This window comes from Aythya fuligula, chromosome 3 (assembly GCF_009819795.1).
Source record: "Aythya fuligula isolate bAytFul2 chromosome 3, bAytFul2.pri, whole genome shotgun sequence".
Classification (NCBI taxonomy): domain Eukaryota; kingdom Metazoa; phylum Chordata; class Aves; order Anseriformes; family Anatidae; genus Aythya; species Aythya fuligula.
The window spans coordinates 645,860-662,986 of NC_045561.1; the positions used below are offsets into that span (position 1 = coordinate 645,860).

The 17,127-nt window shown below is 39.1% G+C and overlaps 1 protein-coding gene across 1 annotated transcript in view; it reads right to left on the minus strand.

Annotated features, from left to right (window-relative positions):
• RALGAPA2 (Ral GTPase activating protein catalytic subunit alpha 2) overlaps positions 1-17,127 on the minus strand; it is a 139,135-nt gene that overhangs the window by 109,083 nt on the left and 12,925 nt on the right. Inside the window, 2 exon segments of the mRNA XM_032185106.1 lie at positions 1,621-1,678; positions 17,064-17,113. Coding sequence (XP_032040997.1) covers positions 1,621-1,678; positions 17,064-17,113 — 108 coding nt within the window.

Here is a 17,127-nt window from a genome sequence, read left to right on the forward strand (position 1 = left end):
TACCTTTCAGTATTTCTGCACCCATTTGACTCTAATTTATTCAATCTGGTCAAATTAGGAGAGGAATAAATTTTTCTTTCTGTCTCCTGTACATGATCTCAGGGCCAAAATATTCATTACAAGAGCACCTCAGGCCACAGGGAACATTTAAATAATTAGAAAATTAACTACCTTGAAAAAAAAAGACAGTTAAACTTTTTCCCCTCAGCATTTTTAGAATATAATTTTAAGATCTACTCAAAATCCCTATACTACCTACAAGAAAACCTAAAAAAAAGTTCAGAAAAATTAGTCCTGCTTTTCTTATTTCTGAAATTCACAAGTGACCAAACAAAGCCTGTGTTAAAGTCATAAATGAAGTTGTAAGCCAAGCACTCTGAGTGCCTTAACTAAGGTGACAACTTCAGTCTGTTGTTTCTATGCATGAGTTGCAATGCATCCTCCAGTTCTATGTTTATGAGGTTTTCTACAAAATACTTGCCTATGAAGCATGCAAAATGGTCAGGGGAGTAAGAGAAAGAAGCAGAGCTTTACCAGTTCCAAGACTTCTCTCTGTTGGACTCCTCCCATTCCCTCCCTTGCTCCAGCACCCAGAATACGTACTGGAACCATGGAGCGCAGACAAAGAATGGATAGCCTCTTGGCTTGACGAAGTGTATGCCATCCACAGGTATCTATCTCATGGCTGTCATGGCCAGCGTCAATATTGTAACGTGGTGCTTGGCAACTCCTCCATTAAATGAAGGATCACTGGGACAGCTGGGGCCAGACTTGCAGACATACTGTGCTCAGAATCCCACTTTAAAAGGCCAACAAACTGTGGGCTGCTCAGAAAATATATTAAAAAAAAAGAGCTCCTAAGAAGTTTATACTTTTGTCCTTAATCTCTTTGCTTTACCATTCTTGCACTAAACCACAAAATTCCTCGGAAGAAATTAAGCACTTATCTACTGCAGCAGTCCAATGGTTCACGTTTCATTTAGCACAGCCTCTGCTCAACTACTGAACAGCCACCAATTCACAGCAGAAATGTTACAGAATATATTTCCAAAAGGAGACAAGGTTCAAGTTCAACATGTATTTTTACACAAAGAATGATCTTTACTACTATGAACTTGTATGGGCAATCTCACACACGATCACTCGTGAAAGATTGTCACAATGCAAATTTGAAAGAGCGTCAAATATAGATTCCATAACCCTCCTCAGTCTTGATTTTTGGTGTTAGTCTGTGAATGCAAATGGAGACCTAATTAGGAAAAGGTGTGCTGATTTAAATCCCTCATCATCTAGTAGCTAGAAAGAGATGAAAGGGAAGAGGACCCATGTACATCCAAAGGTAAAAAAAAAATCCAAGAGCTTTCATGCAAAAATAAAAGTGAAGCAAGCAACCAAAACCACACAAAACAAAGAACACACAGAGCTAGCTATCTTAGCAGGTAAACAGATTTTCCAGATGTTTCAAGAATTTTCAGCTGCAAATCTCATACAGAAGTACAATTTGTGTATCGCATAAAATGAAGCGAGTCTGTGGTTTACAGGACTTGCGGAACCAGTTAAGTGACTACAGAAAACATTGACTTTATTTTACTAGAATATTTTTAAACCATTCCTTCTTACCTATACTGCGAAAATGCCATCGATAAAAAATCCTCTCAGGTAGTAGCTGCAATATTTTCTGCAGGAAACAAAACTAAATAGTCAAATTTTCCATAATAAACTGGCTCATTCAGAGGATACAGACAAACTAATACACAAAACATAAATGAAATGGTAACATACAGAGAGAGAGAACACAACAGAAAGCAGATACCTATTGTAATCAGAACTTGCGGCCCATTACTTTACTCTCTTGTTACGAGAAAAGGTACTTGGAAACAGTCCTGAATCAATACCATGGCACTGGCATGAGTTGCTTTTACCTTCCCCCTGTCTTGGAATGCCCCAGCATTTCAGAATATAAACTGAATTATAAGGAAGAAGTTACAGGTAAAATTTTCTTCTAAGAGGCTCACTTTGGGTTACATTTTTCTGAAGTGTCTAGTAATGACTGCTGTTAGATTGATACATTCCAGATTTTGAGCTTCAGTGGCTTAGGTCTGCCTTTTTATCAGCTAATGTGGTCTGATCTCCCAGCTAAGGCAGAGATGGACAGCGGTGCAGTTATTTTTGCTGTGAGATGATTTACCTGTATTTTCAGCTGCTGAGTGAAACCGAGCCAATTCACACAAAGACAGACTAATTTAATTCATAGCGCATGCAGTTAATAAAGCACTTATGAGGAATAAAATGCGGCAATCTTCCTCTGTAGTTTTGGGCTGATGCTAACCGAGGCAGATCAAACAAAGAAAGAGATTTGGTCAAGCCCATTTCCCCTTAGTTTTGTTACTCTGCAGGGCACCAGCAAAGCAAAGCAATTTAAGCATATGCCTAAGCGCTTTCCTGAATGGAGTCCTATAATCTCAGTTGCAAAGAATGTTCGGGGCTTCCAAATGTGGACAATAACGTTTATTAGGTAATCTGAATAAACCCAAACTATTTAGGGGTCTTACTTTGGTAAATATGGCTTTTAAAGGGAGTTTAAGTCAGCAGGTTCCAAGGCACTTTTTTTAAAAAAAAAAAAAAAAAAAAAAAGGATTGGCATTATAGACTAGGACTTGGCAAGTAGGTGTCTAGTAGGTGTCTTGTTAGTACAGGACAGCTAAATTACTGATGATCGGCTTCTCAAAAAAGCAAGAGAACACACATGGTTTTGCATAGATTTCACATAAAAATGCATCTGAATCTTACAACTTTCCAGCCATTTGGATATGAAATTAGTAAGTTCTATATAAATGTGAAACTAGTTTCAACATCTACTTTTACAAATAAATTAAACAAAGCTATATATGACCAGCAGTCAGAGTTCCTTGTAATCATCAAACAAAATTACCAGAAGCAATTTCTGCATAACAGAGAGTCATTAAGTCTTCAGAAAAACCACATGCAGGATGCAAAATGAATGACAAGTCATCTAAGCAATGGTGACCCATTTGCTGGTCTTTTGCACATCAAAGGTCACAAGAGGAAATAAAGCATCACAGCAAGAAAGCAAGAATTTGGGTTTTAGACAGTCCTTTGGAGACAGCCAACACATGAATCATTATTGCGTTTAAAAACAGTATGCTTGAGAGATGGATTATGACAGACTTCTTTTAATTTTTGACAACAAAGTGCTTCAGCAATTGTATACAAAACTCAAAGTCACAGTCTTTTTGAAAATGGAACATTCCTTTCTCCATGGCAGAGGATGGAAGTCATGACAAGTTCAGAGACTTAGGGAACTAGACCTCGGGTCACACAGACAGACCGGTCTTCCTTTATCTGTACCACAGCACATGTTCCTTACACAGGATTTGGCATTTCTAAAAGTTTACCCAGAATAAAAGAATAAATCAGGCACATCCCTTCCATGTCCTCATGCTTTGTTTCAGTGCTACTCACACTGCCCCATCCCCGGGCCATCGCGGCAGCAGGGACGGAGGGACCGGGAGGCAGGTGCCGGAGGTCTAGCTGCCTGTCCGCGGGCAGGATGATGCGCTCGTGATGGAGGATCCGACTGGCTAAAAATGAGGCCATGACTCACATTTGGGCTTTACCTGTCAGTTAAGGACCACGTTTCTGCCAATCAGATTGCAGGATCCACAGGCAAAGAATTATAATTATCCACATAAATATTAAAATACTAGCAGCCCACCACTTTGCAAGACTATTTCTGACATTAATCATTTATCTGCTTGGCATGGGGCAAAAAGGAGCTCCTGACCAACATCAGGAACACCTCAGGTCACCAGTTCCAGCGCTGCAGTAGCCAGCAGGTGCAGTGCTAGGTCTGTGTTCAGGCAGCCCTTAACCCTGGCACACCGCGTGCCCACACCGCATGCCCACACGTACGTTAAGCAAACCCCTCATAAAGGTGGGCAACAAAATGCTGTCTGAATTCAGGTACCAGAATGCACCACAGGGAGCTCAAATATCTTCACATTTATTACAGGAGAAACAAACCAAAACATGTGCATTTTATTTCAATTTTTAGGTCATTATAAGAAGTATGGTAGATCATTACAGCAAAACCAATTTCCTTTCACAGGCCACCCTGTGACAAGCATTGCAACAAGATACCTTCAGCTTCTCTTTGGATGGAATTTCTATCTCTTTTGTTCCAAAACACTGAGAACCAACTTTGTTAAACTTCTACAGAATCAAGCACTTCTGTATAATAAAGTTTCATTAGAAATCTGTCAAAATCTGGTAATAATACTAGTGAAAATGCTTATCTTCTTATATTTAAGATGTTACAGTAAAATTCTTTATTTTAGAACACAAAAAAAATAGAAAATATATGCCTTTTTCACTAAAGAAGTCTGAGTCTTAAAACACTAGGCATGGCATAATCACGTATTATTAATGAGTTTGTGAAAATAATCTGATGATGCACAACTGTATTTTCCTTAGTTGAAAAAAGAAACAATACCCATTTCCCAAGAGCTTCAGCAATGTTCTTAGAGTAACTTTTCGGGTTTAAACATCTCAACTGCTCAGGAGGGAAGCAAATAGCCACCCCCTGTTAGCTGTTTCTGAACACAACAGCACATTTGGGGAAGCTAGGTTTTACCATGCCCACTCTGCAAAATGCAGAGCATGTTAACAGTTATTTGGGAAAGGCCAGAAATGTGACAGCATGAAATACAGGCAGTATCTTACACGTTACAAAATTTCCCGCAACTTAGACACAAAATTCACTTCCAGAAAGTGAACTATGATAAGGTGTAAGCTGCATAAACTGATAAGGTGTCAAAGCTACATAATGAAGACTACTTTGAAAAAGAACTTAAGAATAACTCTTGCACCTGCATGTTACTGAATTGTAATATGTCCACATCAAATCTGGAACACAAATGCTCTTCCAGAGTCTGACAACTACCAGGAAAAAGCAAGACTTCAAACCACATGAAGCTTGGAAGTTAGGAGAAAGAAAAAACATGTTTACAATTTTGTGCAATTTTTCTTAAAAAACAACAAAAAAACACAGAATCAAAACACCCTTACCAGGTGGCTGCATCACAACAATTTAAGGGTTGAAAGAAGTAGTAAGAGGACAGTACTAGTACACCACTAAGATCGTGACATAATATTGTATCATGAACAAGCACTGGTTGTTGTGTGCTTTCAACTTAGTAATTCAAAGAACATATTCCTTACTCTCCCAACCCTTGGTGTTCTAAAAAATCTCATATTGCCATTCCTATAAAACAAATGATAGCTTCTTCCACTATAGCCTAGACTTTTAGCAACACTGCTGTGAATCCAAACTGGCTATTGACATCTTGCTTGTAGTTTCACAGTACACTAATAAGAAATATTTTAAGAAACCCCACAGTGTGAAATAATGTTGGTTTTTCAGAAAACACATAGATCTATTTAATGCTTAGTGCTTTGCTGCATCTATATGGTAATCCATTATAGCACACTTGAAATAGAAATTAGGTATTACTACTGATCAACACATCAGGGTATCTGTCAGTTCTTTTAACTGATTATCCATAGTTCTTTTTCTTCCAGACTTCCTGCATGACTAGGAATAATGTTAAGTTTAAATCTTAGTTTACACAGGACACTGCCTTTTGCAAGATCTCTCTCTATTTTAACAAAGTAAAATAAAATAAAATAAAATAAAATAAAATAAAATAAAATAAAATAAAATAAAATAAAATAAAATAAAATAAAATAAAATAAAATAAAATAAAATAAAATAAAATAAAATAAAATAAAATAAAATAAAATGAAATAAAATAAAATGAAATAAAAATGAAATGAAATGAAATGAAATGAAATGAAATGAAATGAAATGAAATAAAGGGTTGAATTTCAACAGATTCCATCTGACTTAACTAATACTGAAATTTCTTTTAAAAATGATTTGATTTTTGACAACTTTACTGAATCTTACCATGCTCGGTAGCTTCACATCCATTACAGCATGCTAGACTGCCCTGATGTAGAATGCAGAGAAAGCCAAGCCTGCTGGCAAATCTTCCACTGATGATCCCTAGCCTGTGGATGTTTTCCAGCTTAACTTGCACAAATGTGAGATGATAAGCTTTGCTGCTCTGTAACACACTATGCAGAGTGTCTTATTAACCAACAAAATCAAATGTGTTCTTGCTGATTGATTGTGTTCTTGGAGGCGATATCAATGACAAGTCCAGAATAATCATTCCAGGGGAATGGATGCTGAGGAAAAAAATAGCTTTTTTGATACAACCTGTACATAATAAGCAGTTCCTATTAGTCTGCTGGCAAGTGTATCTACTTTAAGGAAAGTCAAATGTAAAACAGCTCTACTATGCCTATATGTGTAAGTACTAACTATTTGGCAGTATCTGTACAAGAGTTTCAGAAGGTTCAACTATTAAAATCTGCAAAAATTTAGAAATGTTCTTGCTATCATTCACTGATTTAGCTGAGGCCATGAGCTCAATGAAGTTAGTATGCCTGTGGCAGCTATATCTACATAAAGGGATACCCTAGTTGATGCATCAATAAATTATTTATAGTAAACAAATAAGCCTTTATTACCCTATTGAGTTTGAGAATCAGCCAACCAAGTCTGTGTGACAGACTAAACAGGAGAAGTTGTATTCACAGTAGGAAATGAAGCCAACTGAAAAGCTGTAACAGAACCCAAAACCTGAATTTAAAGCTGAAACTTTTAATGGTAATTTGATTTGAGGCGTAAGATAACCTACAGAGGGGGAAATTAAGCCACCTACATGAGGAAAATCCAAATAGTAAAAAGAAAGTTAAATAAAAGGAATAATGTCAAGGAATTAGAAACCAGTACCTGTGGCAATAAGAACTCAAAAATAAAAACTTGACTTGATTGTTCCCTGCAAACAATTTTACAAGTACTTTTTACATTGTCTGGCTTCACTGCACAATTTTGTTCTGCAGAATTCAATTTTACTCATATTTTTGTTCAAACCAAAATGTAAGTAATTAGGAGCAACACCCTCAGATTAGAAAACCACCCTAAGGAAATGCTAAAGATACTAGAACAGCATCCTTTTGCACATAATAACAGCAAAACATCTCTAAAGCCTTCCAAAATAGTTATGAATGAAAAACTACCGCAAGTTTCACTGATGCAGGTTTTTATTAAATTGAGAATAAGCTTTTAAAATCACAGTTAGTTTGAGATTGGTTTTAAACTGCTTAACCAATATTGCTAACTGATGCAATAGTCCGTATAAAGCAGACATACAGTGCAATCAAGGAGTGCAATATTTAAAATACCCTCTGCAATCTTAGACTATAATGAACAAAATTATATATTGTTAATAGATATCAGTGTCTATTACTAGGTGGCACTAAAAAAGAAGGGTACATTCCTAAACTGTATCTTTGCACAGACCTATCTATCTGGTCACCCACCATCACAGCAGGTGTTCCTCTGACAGATGAAGTGTATTTACTGCATATTGTCTGTAATCTACTTCTCAAAAGGGTCGCTAACAGACTATAGTCAATTATAAACCTGTGCTGAATTGTCACTAGCATTTGCAGAACCAGTAACTTGTGCACATCTGCAGTAATAAATTTAGGCTATACAGCTGTTTCTGCAATTGTTGCATTCAAATTCTGACAGCAGACCAATTCACATTTCAATGGATACGTACTGTGTGTTAATCTTCTGGGTATGTGGCTATTTGTAGTTTATATTTAGATGCACTTCTAACAACAACAATGCTGTATTAAAACCAGTACCTCCTGCTGTAAGATAAACAGCCCAATGTATGGTTGTGCAAGTTCAAATAGTTTATTGATTATCATCTCTGGAAAAATGCTTAGTGTTACACAAAAAACAAAGCAGACCATGAATATGAGTGTATAATATGAATATTGCAAAAGCTATTAGCACATTTATTTTCTTCTATTTTACATCCACTTAACATTTAAATCTACCTGCTGTGCGCATATTCAGGATACTCCAAATCATACCTAGGAATGACACATTAAAATTTTACTGCTGAATTTCTAAGGAAGGTCAAAACAGACAGCTTTGTCTGTTCCTGATTGATAACCAAGGTTAGCCTCTCCCCTTTTCATCAGGAGAAGTTCCATACAAATCATGGATTTACAGGAATTAAGAGATTACAGCATAAACTTCCTTGTACAAAAAACACAGTATGTTTTTACAAAGAAACCATGAAACATGAGTGCTTTAAATTATATTAATGTGTATTGGTAAAAAATGAACAAGCAAAAAAATCCAGACTGATAATCTTTTAGTACATGCATGGTCTGTGGGAGGCGGGAATACCAAACCCATCTTCTTATCTGTCTACAAAACTGCAGCCATACCTAGCTACACTGATAGCACCTGAAAAACTTAAGAGTGGCTACATTGATCAAGTGACTTGGAGAAACTTTACTACATGAGAAGGAGTATTTATGAAATTCTAAGAACAAAGTATTTCATACAGTGAATATTCAGTGAATACACTGAATCAGCATACTGAAGTTTATGACTTCACCAGCATGACACATGGTTGTTCTTAAGCATCATTATAGAGAATGGAAAGAAATGTCTATATCAAAAGCAACAGTGTGTTTTTATTTTGCTACAGATGCAGGACTGTAGTGTCTGAGGAATCAGTATCTGATGGTGCAAGAAAAAAAGAATTATAAAAAAATTCCAAGCTTTCACAATCAAGTGATGGCATAATGCTTTTATGGGATGTAGCAAATTTACAAAAACATAGTGCACCTTTTACGAGTTCTGTGATATATGGTGCTCCACTGACAGCCCTAACAAGCAATGCCTCCAAGTCACGGAAAACAATAATACAAGAAACAGTATGAACATGTTCTGAAAACACACTGTAACTCTACAGATGGCTATCCCCTACCTGTTTTTCCTAAAGGAAAAACAAATTTCTTTTGCACATCATTTTGGTCTTTTAATGGAAACAAGGAAAAAATAAAAAGGTCATTACAGATGTTGTATCATTTCTTGTATTTCTGTTTGGAAAGGGACAAGGTCAAAACACTTCAGAAAATATAAAATCAGACCTAAGAATTCTGTAATATAAATTGTAAAAACATTTTTAAATGCACAATTAAAATTTCATATTACGCCCTTTTTTATTTTCTCTTTGATTAATATGTTGTTTGATGTTCCATTGAATGACCAAACTACATAGCTGATGTGTAAAATTAAGATTTCAACAAATTACAACTGAGTAAACTTAGTTTTCTGAGCATTTATGGAGAAGAACGTTACTTTTGCTTAATATATACACTAGGTGTCACTCAAGAACAGCAGCAAAATGTCCACCAAACTATGCCAGAAAAGACGTAAGTCAATTCCTTTCATAAATATTTGTGTTGATTTTCAGACAGCTAACCCTCAGCACCTGGGTTCAGGATTTGTTAATCCTAAGTAATTACCTAGTTAGCTAATTAGAAGAAAACCCTAGCTCATGCTGACAACAGATTAAATATGGCAAGCTTAACAATCAATTAGTTTCATTTCCTATGGCTGACAATATGAATGTTTAATTACCTGGCATTTATATTTTTTTCATGTCCTGTATTCTGATTGACATATTATTGGTCTGTGCATTAAAAGCTGTTCTGTGAAAAGCTGTTCTCCTACAATGCATTAAGCTATCGAGTGTCAGAGATGTAAATGGATTGCAAACTTACTTCTAGTAGATAAACACCATGAAGCAGTTCACTCCAAATTTCACACAAATCTTGAACTATTCCTCCTTCCTCTCAGCTACTGATGACTGGGCTGTAATATAAGTCTCCTCACCCTGGACCAAATCAGCACTTTGTTCATATACAACCACATGTTTCTTTCTTTCTTCATGTTTTCCATGTAGTACCTTTTCCTGATGTTTTTAAAGCTATACAAAATGGTTATTAGACACTTGTTTTCAAGACACAGGCATACATCTTTATTCACTTTAACTGGGTGAGTAAGCATTAGCTATTTTCCATTCAATGACATAGTTGCAGAAATTTAATTACTTATTCAAGACCACAGAGCAAGCTTATTAATGAGATGCAATTAAAATGCACAGCCTTGCTCAGTAAATGAGGTGATACCTACTCCACTTGGGGGCAGGAAGGGATAAGCAAAAGCAGTTTTCCTACCACCCAAACAGGCCTAGCAGATATACGGCCTCATGTAATTTGATGTTGCCTTACACAAAATCCTAAAGCAGACTCCTCTACTGATATTTGAAAAATAAAAAATAAAATTTAATGAATAACAACAACCCTGAATTGGAAGATTGTGACTGTGGTAAAAATAAACTCCCCGCCAACCCCAATCTTCTGCAGGATTTGCTGCTCCAGCTGGATGCACTTAAGTCTATGGGGCCTGATGGGATTCATTCCAGGGTACTCAAAATGCTAGCTGATGTCATCACAAGATCTCTCTTTTTTTTTTTTTTCTTATTTTTTCTACGTTCTTGGGAATCAGGAAATGTCCCAGGTGACTGGAAGCTGGCAAATGCTGTCCCAGTTTTCAAGAAGTGTAGGAAAGAAGACCCTGGCAATTACAGACCTGTCAGTCTCACTTCAGGGCCTGGTAAAATTATGTAAGAGTTTACTGTGGGGAGTTACTGAAAAGCACTTGAAGAATAATGCAGTCAGTCACAGCCAACATGGGTTCATGAGGGGAAAGTCCTATTCAACAAATTTAATTTCTTTTTATGACAAGGTTATCCACCTAGTTGACCAAAGGACACCAGAAAATGTAATTTTATTGGATTTCAGAAAAGCTTTCAATGCTGTTTCTCACAGTACCCTTCTGGGCAAAATGTCCAGCATACAGTTAAGAAAAGTACATAATGTGATGGGTGAACAATTGGTTGACAGGCCAGGCTCAAAGGGTTATGGTAAATCAGGTTACATCAAGCTGGAAGAAAATCACTAGTGGCGTTCCCCAGGGCTCCATTTTAAGGACAGTTTAATGTTTAAATGTTTTCATGTTTTTATAAATGATCTTTAATATTTCTATAAATGAACTGGACACAGGACTCAAATGCATACTAAGTTTGCAGCCAATACTTAAATTAGGAAGAGCTGTTGACCCCCTCAGGATGGAGAGGCCTTGCAGAGAAATGTTGACAATTAGAGGGCTGGGCAATCACCAGCAATACAAAGTTTAACAAGAGCAAGTGCTGGATTCTGGACCTGGGAAGGGGCAACCCTTGCTGTATGTACAGACTGGGGGATGAGAGGCCACAGAACAGCCCTGCAGAAAGGGGTCCGGGGGTTCTGGGTGATGGCAAGCTGGTCACGAGCCAGCAGTGTGCCCTGGCAGGCCAGAGGGCCAGCTGGCATCAAGCACAGCACTGCTGGACAGCCAAGAGAAGGGATTGCCCCACTCCCCTTCGTGCTCGTGTGGCCTCACCTCGAACACTGCGTAAAGTCCAGAGCACCACAATCTAAGAAGGATATCAGACTAATAGGGGGGTGCCCAAAGGAGGGGGTACAAGGATAGGCAAGGGTCCAGAGGGCAAGACATACCAGGAGGAGCTGAGGTCTCTGGGTTTGTTTAGCCCAGAGCAGGCTGAGGGGAGGCCTCATGGCAGCCTGCAGCTCCCTCACGAGGGGAGTGGAGGGGCAGGTGCTGAGCTCTGCTCTCTGGGGACAGCGACAGGACCAGAGGGAACGGCATGGAGCTGGGACAGGGGAGGGTCAGGCTGGGTGTTCTGCACCCAGAGGGTGGTCAAGCACTGAGCCAGGTTCCCTAGGGAAATGGTAAGGGCTCCAAGCCTGCCAGAATTCAAGAAGTGTTTGGACAATGGTCTCGGACATAGGGTTTGGTCGTTGGGTGTGGGGTTCTGTGTGGAGTGAGGAGTTAGAATGGATGATCAGTGTAGGTCCCTTACACCTACAGATAGCCTATGATTCTCTAACTATCATAAAACGCAACCCCATTTTCAGATGCATTCTTGTAGCTCGAGGAGGGAGAATAGGAAGAGGGAGAACAGGAAAAGGGAAATGAAGTCCTCGGCCTCAAATTCAGAAGATGAGACCACAAAATTCCAGGATTTCATGTAATTAGTTTCAGAGATATTTTTCATATTACAGGCACATTAGACTGAAGAGCATCACTCTTAGTCTAGTTAATCTAATTTTTATATTGACAAACTACGCAATAATGCAACAAAAATGAAGCCACATCTTTGAGGCTACTTTTGGTGGTAGTTTCTTTGTTTTAGAGGAAGGGGAGAGGAGTTAAGAATATTAATCCTTTCATTAATTCCAAATCTTAGGTGCCATTGAAAATTGATTTTTTTTTTTCCAAAAACATAAACCACATATAAAAAGTTAACATTTTTATCATTGAATACTCAAGTGAAAACTAAAAATCCAAGAGTAATTAACTAGATATTGATTGCAGCTCTCTGAATTCAGTGACAAGTAAAGCGTATGTTAAGACTTCTGGTGTGCATTATGAACAAAATTGTACATGTCAGGCTTCCTTCTGCTCCAGTGAAATTTGCTCACATCCAAATATATTACACATTCAAAATAGACGTAACTACACTGACATACTGACACTGTCATACTGACAAAGTGTAAGAAATAAGTAGTATTGCCTTGAACTAGTCTACCCTTGCGATACGGAACTGAAATATATTTAGTTTAAAAAAAAAAAAAAAAAAAAAAAGAAAGAAAGACTATTTAACAGCTTTAGCCCAACAGAGGCTATACAGTTATTGATCACTTGCTCACAAATTCTACTGGAAAAAAAAATGGACACTTTCAGAGGGTTGATCTTCAGTTCCTTCAGACATATATATTACTGTATAATCTTCAATTCATTTTGAGAAGATACATCACAGAATCATCTAGGGTTGGAAGAGACCTCCAAGATCACCTAGTCCAACCTCTGACCTAACACTAACAAGTCCTCCACGAAACCATATCACTAAGCTCTACATCTAAACGTCTTCTGAATACCTCCAGGGATGGTTGACTCAACCACTTCCCTGGGCAGCACATTCCAATGCCTAACAACCCTTTCGGTAAAGAACCCTTTCTAATTTTATCCCTGCCCAGCCTCGCAACATCCTTACAGTCCTCCTCAGTGGCCCGTCCTCTTTTCCAAAGATTATAAACACTTTTTTTTTCTTCTAAGCTCTAGCCACAACTCCCTGTTCAGCCAGGCCGGTTTTCTTCCGCGCCAGCTCGTCTTTGGGCACGTGGAGACAGAGCACTCCTGAGCAGTTAAGATTTCCTCCTTGAAGAGTGCCCAGCCTTCCTGGACTCTCTGCCCTTCAGAACTGCCTTCCAACGGGACTCTGCCAACCAGTGTCCTGAACAGCTCAGTCAGCCCTCCAAAAGTCCAAGGCAGCAGTTTTATTGATCCCCCTCCTGACTTTGCCAAGAGTAGAGAACTCTACCATTTCGTGGTCTCTCTGCCCAAGACAGCTCCCAACCACCACATCTCCCACCAGTCCTTCTCTGTTTGTGAAGAGAAGGTCCAGCGGGGCACCTCCCCTGGTAGGCTCACTAAGCAGCTGCGTCAGGAAGCTATCTTCCACGCTCTCCAGAAACCTCCTAGACTGCTTTCTCTGGGCTGTGTTGTGCTTCCAGGATATGTCTGGGAAGTCGAAGTCCCCCACGAGAACAAACGCTGATGATTTTGCAACTCCTGCCAGCTGCCTGTAGAACTCCTCATCCGTCTCCTCATTCTGGTTCAGCAGTCTGTAACAGACCCCCACCAGGATGCTTGCCTTGTTGGCCTTCCCCACTGAATCCTAACCACAGGGACTCAACCTTAGCATCCCAGCCTCGAGTTCTACAGCATCAAAACACTCTATAATGTAGAGAGCCACACCACCACCCTTTCTGTGCTGTCTGTCCCTTCTGAAGAGCCTATAGCCAGACATTGCAGGCACTCCAGTCATGGGAGTGGTTCCCACCACGCTTCCATGATGGCAACCAAGTCATAGCCTGCCTGCTGCACGACGGCTTCCAGGCTCCTCCTGTTTGTTACCCATGCTGCGTGCGTTAGTGTAGATGCACTTCAGTTGGGCCATTGCCTTCTCCCCTGGCCTTGCCATTGTTCCCTCTGGCACACCTCCAACAAGCCTTATTTCAGCCCCTTCCCCCTTCTTACCTAGTTTAAAGCCCTCTCAATGAGCCCTGCCTGCTCCTGGGCTAGGATCCGTTTTCCCCTTAGAGATAGGTGAGATCTGTCTGCGGCCATCAGGCCGGGTGTCAAGTAAAGCGCCCCATGGTCAAAAAATCCAAAGTGTGGCTAGAGGCTGGTGCCAACACAGATGTGCCTGGTGCGCTTTCCGTGTCCTCTCTGTACCCCTCCCTGCCACTGTAGGGATGGATGAAAACACCACCTGCACTCCTGCTCCATCCACTCCCCATCCCAATCCCCTAAAGTCCCGTTTGATAGCCTTCAGGCTTCTCTCTTCAATATTATCACTGCCAGCCTGGACTCTCAAAAGAGGACAGTAATGAGTGGGGCAAACCAGGCTGGGAAGCTTTCTGGCAACATCCCTGACCCTGGCCCCAGGGAGGCAGCAGACTTCCCTACGGGTAGGGTCAGGCTGACAAATAGGGCCCTCTGTTCCCCTAGGAAGGGAGTCGCCTACAATGATTACCCTTCTGTCTTTCTTGGTGGAGGAAGTCTTGAGGCATGGAGTTGACTTCCTTGCCCTAGGCATCCTCCTGGGTACACTTTCTACCTCATCCTCACCCACCGGTCTCTCAAGCTCCAGGGCCTCAAACCTGTTGTGTAAGGGCAGCTGGGAAGGTGGGGCCAGCAGCGGGGTGCATCGTCTGCAAGGTCGAGCAGGGACCTGTCTCCATTCCTCCTCAACTCCCAGGTCCCCTCCCTCTGTCCGACGGCGACAGGGCAGGGGGTCCACCCCCATTTTGGGTGTCCCACCCCGGTACCTCTCCTTCATGCTCTGCAGGGAGTTGCTCCACCAGTCTATCTCCCGCTCACACTCCCTGATGGCCCTCAACCTCTCCACCTCCTCCTTGAGCTCTGAATTTCTTCTCCCATTTTTGCTGCTCTTCTTTTCTTGACTCTTCCAAGACTTTCTTACATTTTGACACTACTGTCATGACGTAATCTCAAAGAATGATGTCTTTCAGGTTTGATGTACTTAAAGAACAGTATCATGTAGGAAAAAAATCTTATTTCGAAAAGTATCATGAGGTTTAAAGAAAAACTCCGTTCACATCATTACTTCCTCGCTTCAACAACTGATTTTATTCCCCAAATGAAAATCCCATTTTTCTTTGTTATATGAATGACAAGATTCCTTTACCTAATTGTTTACATTTGTTAGCATTAAATCTTCATTCTTCAAAAGGAAAGGAAACTGATGACAGAGATCTTGTCATTTGAAGGATTTTTTTCTGCGAATTGAGTATAATCAAATACATTTTCTGAAAGAGACTTCCATTTTATTTTTTTATTATTATTATTTTATTATTTTTTTCTGATATCTTCCTGCTCACTTACTCCTGCATTCAGTCTAGCCAGTTGATGCGTCATCTTTTTTTATGGAAGAATCATGACTTCATGAAACTGTATCAATGAACTTTTCAACAGTGAGAAAGCATGCTCCAGTCTGGTAAGACTGCCTTGTGCAGACAAAGCAATTTCATATATCCTATGGCATTCAGAAGCACACATTTTTATATTCTTGGAAACAAGCTATTGACATACATGGTTACTAAATTCACATGGAAAGCCCTGTAATGAGACAACTACTCTTCAAACATTTTCTGTTACCATCTTGGAAAATCCTGAATTTGGATCAAACCCCACTGATGCTAGAATTTATTGTTCAATAATGGACAATAACAACTTGCAAAAGTAACCCAGCTTTAAGAACTGAAGTCAGAAGTAGTGTACTCTAAGAAGTGTCAGTGAAACACAAGTTGCAACGGTAATAAAGAAAAATGCTAAAGCACAAAACAAGGTATTAAACACTTCCTTCTAACATATTTCAAAATAGGGTTTACATTTTAGCAACTAGCAACTTTTATTTGCAACTTGCATTTCATCATCGCAGACATTATTTTCAGACTTGCAACTACACAGAGAATATGCCACCTCCTATACTCAATTTTTTCCTGAAGTATAAGGATTTCATTAACTGTTATTCTGCTCAAACTAACAGCCATACCTTCTTATCAACAAGCATCCCACTTTCTTTTGACTTCTGAGGTATTCTTATTCACTCTTCAAATTGTGAAATTTTGACTGGCTGTGTTAATTAAAACTCTCCTTCATACATCATGAATTACCATAATATCAAGTGTGTTCAGTAATTTGAAAAAATTAAAGAAGAGCAAAACTGAATGACCTACAATTTACTTAGAACTGATGTATTGCTCATATCCTGAATGTATTCTCATTCAAGCACTTCAAGGGGAACTACAATAAGGCATACTGCTGGTGCAGAACAAATTCACCACATGAGATTTCTCAGGACTAAGAACCTACATTTTTATAACATAAATGCTTTACAGATACAAAATAAGATTTTAGTTAATCTTTAAATTTTTTTTTTCCATTAAAATTTAGTGGAAAACCTCAAAATTTGAAGAAGCTTCCCCTAGCCCCTCCCTCCCCCCTTTTGGTTCAAACAACCTGTCTTCCACCTGAGAACCAATTAATAAAATAGCTGTAATTAACTGCATATGACACTAGTCAGAGGCAGATTTCAGACTATTTTTGAAGCTAAATTAGTTGGCTTGTCTTTAATAAAATCTCTTACCTCTGGATATTCCTTCAAGCCACACATTTCCATTACATAAGATTTTTTTTTTTTTTAATTATTGTACCTGAAAACTTAATGCACGCCCCAGTTCTTTTCTGCCTTTCACCTCATATAATCATGGACGCCTATTGTCATTTTGACTGATACCTGGTTTTAACCCTCCGTGTAAATGTATAAGCAAGCACATGACAAGATTTCAAATAAGTTACTTCCATGGTATGGAAAACTTACTTCAAAAAGAAAAAGAATGGAGTCCAGTTCCTCCCTTTGTGATTTATTCCCTGCCAGAGAGAAA